The sequence below is a fragment of the Pyrgilauda ruficollis genome, unplaced genomic scaffold (genome assembly GCF_017590135.1).
Source record: "Pyrgilauda ruficollis isolate IOZ18807 unplaced genomic scaffold, ASM1759013v1 scaffold55, whole genome shotgun sequence".
NCBI classification, from domain to species: Eukaryota; Metazoa; Chordata; class Aves; order Passeriformes; family Passeridae; genus Pyrgilauda; species Pyrgilauda ruficollis.
Window position 1 is genome coordinate 2,207,311 of NW_024527155.1, and position 6,000 is coordinate 2,213,310.

At 48.5% G+C, this 6,000-nt stretch overlaps 1 protein-coding gene across 1 annotated transcript in view; it reads right to left on the reverse strand.

Moving 5' to 3' along the window:
- RRAS2 (RAS related 2) overlaps nucleotides 1-1,269 on the reverse strand; it is a 42,058-nt gene extending 40,789 nt beyond the window's left edge. The window contains exon 1 of the mRNA XM_041481162.1: nucleotides 909-1,269. Coding sequence (XP_041337096.1) covers nucleotides 909-1,013 — 105 coding nt within the window. The 5' untranslated portion in view covers nucleotides 1,014-1,269. The remainder of the gene's footprint in view (nucleotides 1-908) is intronic.
- Between the last annotated feature and the right edge of the window lie 4,731 nt (nucleotides 1,270-6,000).

The window sequence follows — 6,000 nt, forward strand, 5'->3', positions numbered from 1 at the left end:
GTTGAGCTAATAAACACACGGATGCATATATGTGAATGAAAAAACCGATTGAACTAAAGAAATGGTCTATCTGCTATCAGATCACCCAACACCTATTTTGCTCTAACAAAATATTAGTTGAGAACATCATTGCCCCAAGCAGTAAAAGACAAGTCTGCCCCGCTGCCAAGCAGCCCATCTTAGAGGTAGGTAGAGCATTACCGGCTCTCCACAGTGGAATAAAAGAAAACAAACAAGAAGCCATGCTCTCCAGATTTGCTGCTCTGCCGTCAGCAACAGCAGCAAGCACAACGCAAGTAGTCGTCTCCTCCTACTACCATAAACAGAGGTAGGAATGCTAACAGCAACAGGGCAGGGGATGAAAATAAGTAAAGGAGGTACGGCTGAATTCGTGGCGAAACACTAAAAAGGGACCTTCCTCGTAACACTGACACGCACCCTTTGTATCGCCTATTCTGGCGCGGTTTTTACGGAAAACGAATAGACGAAAAAGTTCAATTGTCTGCAAGTTGCAGGATGAACAGCAGGCGCTCCGAGGGGCGGTGGGCGCTGGCTGATCCCCGCTCGCACGGCGTGCCCCGCCGCAAACACCCCCGCTCTGGGGGGAGCCGCGGGAGCTTCCTGGCCCCTCGCCGGGCCAGCACAAGATGCTCAGCCCGGGGCAGCTATTTCGGAGCCGGACGCCGAGTGTCACCGCTCCCCGGCCGCGCCTGCCGCTTCCCGGGCGGAGCGCGGGGCCGGACCCCGCCCGCGACACCGAAGCCGCCGGTCCCAAGCGCCGCGGCGCCCGGAGCCCAGCGCGCCCGGCCGGCGAACCCCACCCGGCGGCGGCGCCCGGCCCCCCGCGCCGGGCAGCGCCCAGGCCCCGGCGGGCGGAGCGCTTCCCCCCGAGCGCCGCGGCCCCTCACCTGGATGAACTGGATGGTGAGCGCCGACTTGCCCACGCCGCCGCCGCCCACCACCACCAGCCGGTACTTCTCCTGCCCCGGGCCGTCCCTGCAGCCCGCGGCCATGGGGGAGCCGAGCGGGGCGATCGCGGCAGCGCCGCCGCGGGGTCCGACGCCTGCCTCTCTCTCTCTCCGGCGCTCTCCTCCCGCTCCTCCTCGTGCCGCCGGGGCTGAGCAGCCGCAGGCCCGGCCGCGCCGAGCGCCGCCGGCAACAGCACGAACAGGAGCAGCAGCAGCAGGAGCAGCAGCGCCCGGCCCGCCGTGCGGTGCGGCAGCGCCGAGCGGAGCGGAGCGCGCAGCACCGCCCGCCCCCGCAGCCAGGGCGCCGCGGCACTAATGGCCGCCGGGGGCGGGGCCCGCGCACCGCCATGCTAACGAGGGGGCGGGGCACAGCTTATCTGCATGCTAATGAGGGCGGGATATGCACGGAAGGCGGGGCCAGCGGGGAGCCGCCGTACAAACGGCCGCGGGGGGCGGGGCCCGCTCATCGCCATGCTAATGAGCTCTTGCATATGCATGAGCTCGCCGGCACGCCGCGGTGTTTGTGTGGCGCGGGTGGCGGCGGCCCCCGGGTGTCCCCTGCGCCCCCCGGCAGACAGCGCGCCGCGGAGGTAATTAGCGGTGTCCCCATGGGCTTTGGTGGGGCGCCCGTCTGAGTGCCTCATCAACATTAATGAGGCTCGGGATGCCCACGGGATGGGAGGGAGGTGTTGGTGACCCTTCGTACAGATGCAGAGCCAAGGCGCGGAGAGGTTTAAAGCCAAAGCGTCCCTAATGTCGCTTCCCACCAAGAGGGAAAAATGGGAAAAAGTCATAGTGATTAAAGCCCTTCACCACTCTTCAGCAGGTTTCCTTGTGAGCATGCAGGTGAATGGGTTTCTCACTCATTTAAGCCATTCAGATCAAGGCCACCCTCTCCTCCGAGTGTCAACCCGTCGCTGGATGTCACAGCCCCATATTCATCCCTCTCTGTGTTTGGTCAGAGCACTCTGGTTTCAGTGCGTGGTGAATTCACCCTTCGCATCTCCACCGCCTCTGCTGGGAACAGGCTGCGGTGATCTTCCAGTGGTGTCCTTCCCCTTTGGGTAATATCTTACTGCCCAGGGTGTTTCTGCACACCCAGCACTCGGCAGATGGTCGTAATACAACAAAGCAGAAGTTTTACTTTTCAGGGAATTCCTTCTTCGCTTCCTCTCTCCTTTTTGTGAAGATATAAAGCAACAACCCATGAATGTCCAGTCTTGCACGCCTGTACACACGTGCATCCTTTTGCTAACACAGAGCTGTTATCATGTTCTTGAATGGCACAATCACATCAGCAAGGTGGACACGCTCCTCCTCCCTACAAACAAAACTCCAGAAGCAGTGGCCACGCATGGAATCCTCGCTGAAGGGACTGCTCTGTTCCACACTGCAGCTGCGTGGGGAGGCAGGGGCAGCAATCCATGCAGCCTCCTGCTTTTTCACCCAAGAAACCCCGACTTTCGACATTCAGCACATATTTCAGCTCTGCACCAAAGGAGGGGAGGGACCCCAGCCTCCTTCCCTCCACAGATCCAGGACAGCACTGACTGCCCGGTGCAGCAACTAACAGAGATCCACAGAGAAATTACAGCTTGTGGAGCTGATTAGGAGCTAACTTGTATCATATATATACACATGGGGGCAAATCCATGATGTAGCCTCATCTTAATTCCACTATTACCGAATTTGTCGTGCTGAGCTTTGCAATTCTTTAACTGCATTCCTCTGCTTAAAACCCCAAAACTTTGAAACCAAGAACAACATCCTTCAACGCCCGTTCTGTCTCTGGGGAGAAGAGTGTCCGACACACAGGAAACAAAGTGCTACTTTGTGAGTTAATGGTGTAACTGCATGAGAAGCAGATACTTTGTCCCCGGGACTCACAACAGTATTTTGGAAGAGGAATGCCAGCGCTCAGGCTCAGTTGCCTCGGTATTCTCCTGTAGTGATAAGCTGCATTTTTCACATCCGTTTCCTTATTGCCCATGCCAATCAAAAATAAGAAACAACTCACACAGGAAAGAATACGTAGCCTAATATTTTCCAGTTTGGAAAAAAGATAAGTGAGAGGGAGATAAAGCAGAGGTCTGTAGATTCCTAAGAGCATAGGGAAGTGGAACAGAGAAAGCCTCAAAATAGGAGAACTGAGGGATACCCAGTGATAGTAGGAAGAAACAAGTTTAAACAAACAAAAAAGGATTAAAAAGGATACTGTTTTCCACAGGCACAATCAATGGCACTGTGGAAATCTCTGCCACAAGGGGCTGTGGAAAACGAAACTGCATGTGAGTGACAAAAGGTTAGAGACAGTCCCAGAGCAGAAAAGCAGCAGAAAGCAGCCACTAAGCGCAGTGACCAGGGACTCAGCTTTGACTCGGGAAGCCCCTAAAGCACTGGCAGCCTGCAGGCAGGTCTGCTGAACAAAGAGCCCACTTTCTTCCCACATGTCCTGCGTCTGGTGTTCTCTCACCTACAAATCAATTACTGGCCACTGCCAGTATCAGGGACCCATGGGAGTATTAATCCAGCAGGACAAGTCTCCTAATTCTTAATTACATTCACTAGCCTAAGAAAAATCACAAGTACAGACTGTGAGGAAGTGAAGCTGCAGCTAATTTATCAAGTATTGGGTGGTTTTTAATCAAAATACAGCTACAATCTCACAGTTGGCCATTAGTACAGTAACCACTAAACTCCACTGCCAGGAAGGGCAATGACATGAAAAGCATATTTTTAGTGAGTTTTAAGAGCATGCTAATCTCTATGCAAACAATTGGAATAGGATATCTGAGTTCTTGGTTCAAAGTTACATAGGAAGCCAAACATTTTTATTATCCCTTATATTTTAGCTTTCAGTTTCATCATTCATAATTTAAAACAAATTTAGTTTTCTGAAAACAATATCAGTATTGTCACTGATATAGCTATCCAATCTTGTGAATGCTGCAAGAAAATCTTGTTCTTTAAATAACACTGACAGATATGACAATGGGTTAAAATAATACAATCATCTATTATGATCAAAAGAGTCTATTGCAAAAAAATACTGTTAAATTCTTAGCATTTGTGAATTTTGAAATCTAGTTTTATAAATAGAGTTACATTCTTTCAAAGCACAAAGCAGTGATCACAGAAAAACAGGAGATGGATTGCAATTGATGAACAGCGCTGAGCTTTGTAGTTTTGTAACTGCACCCAAAGATGTCAATAAGAATTGTTTACTCTTTGCTGTATAAACATAGGTAGAGGGAGAGAATATCAAGTATAAAGACAGTCTAAAACCAGGGCAGCCAGGGCAGATCCAGCCCTGGAAGTGCCAGTCTCTACACCTTGTCTTCCCTCAGGAACAGCCCTTGCTGTGAGCCCTGGTTCCAGAAGACAAGGGGTATACATGTGAATAAAGACATGGAGAGGAGGGAACTACACACTCCAGGATTCACCTCAAGATCAGCTAACCTGGGAAAGACTTGGCTGGTGATGCAATTTACCCAGCAGGTGAAGACAAGAAACCTGGGACTGATAGGAGGCAGCAGGGCAAGGTGATGCAAAAAGGGTTTGGAATGCTCCATGGAGCCAGGAAAGTAAGTTTCACAGCACCAGTTTTCATATCCCTAGGAAGGTAGTAAATGTGGGATTTCATAACAGAGAGGAAGAACTCAAAATACCAAGAGTTGAGATGATGAAGCCATGACCAAATTTCTGATGAAGGTACAGCTTTTAGAAGTGTTGCATAGAAAGAAGCTGCGTCATTTCAGGTCTAGCCTGAATATGCATATTTAAAAAGAGACAAAATCAGGAATGACATCCAGATGGCAAGCTTAAAAGAAAGATCACCATCTTTATATGCTTTATATAATGACACGGGGGAAAAAAAGACTTCAGGAAGTGCTTGAGGGGAAAGATCCAGATCTTTATATTACATTGGCAGCCTGGCAAAGATGTGGGTTTGGAAGGTTAGAAGATGTGCATGCAGCAAGTGACATATTGAAAGCTAAAAAGCGCTCTGTGAGAACCTAAAAGCTTAATTAGAAGGAAACTTCTTCTCAGGCTTAGCACAGAAAAAAGTCACAAAAGTCCTTGGGACATGAGTCAGAGTGGCAGGTAATTTTAACTCTGAGTTATATCACTGATTTAGGATTATATATGTACCTATCACTTGTTTATTGACCTTGCTCAAACAGGCCTTAAACATCACCCCTCCTACCATGTGGACAGTTTCACCTAAAGGACATCCATGTGCTGCAATTCCCACCAAGGACTCCGCTGCTGACCATAAGAATATTTGAGGAAACTGGCTTTCTCAAAGCCATAAAACAAAAAGCTTTGGGGAAAAAAAAAAATACAAAAAATTTGGTTTTCCTTGGGATAGGAAAGTAAGACCTAACTCAGAAGAAAACAGCGGATAATTTTTCTTGTCTATACAAAAAAGTTGAGCTATTTAATGAGCAACGAGCACCCAGAAACTGGGAGAAAAAATAAATTTCTCCTCAGACACACATATTAGTTTCTTTCTGAGTAAAAAGTAAAACTATTTTCAGCCAAGTAACTACAGCTTTTTATAAATCTTGATCTATTTTTACATCTACCTATTCCAGTAAAGTAGTCTGTAGTAAACACTTCAAAATGTGTCATTTTCTTTGAGGCTTGAAATTGATCTACAAACAAAAGTCCTAAATTTTTGTTTGGTTGGTTTTTTGCTGTAATATTTGAGATGGGCTTGTCAATTTTTTTAAATTATTATGATTACATCAGCATGTTTATACCCAGTAATAATTACAGAGAAATAATATCCTGCAAGAAAAGAGTATAATAAACTGTGTAGGAATAGGATTTTTAAACAATATTGTTTAAAGTTTGTGATATTATATGTTTTCCCTAACATGTACATGACTGCCTTGAGCAATTAACAAAAGGGGAAATATATGGGGTTTTTTTTTTTAGAGAATGCACCAGCATCATCTCATTAGTGAGCAGCTCAGGTTCTGCACACCTGGGCATTCAGTCAATCCTCTACCAAACCAAGCAATCC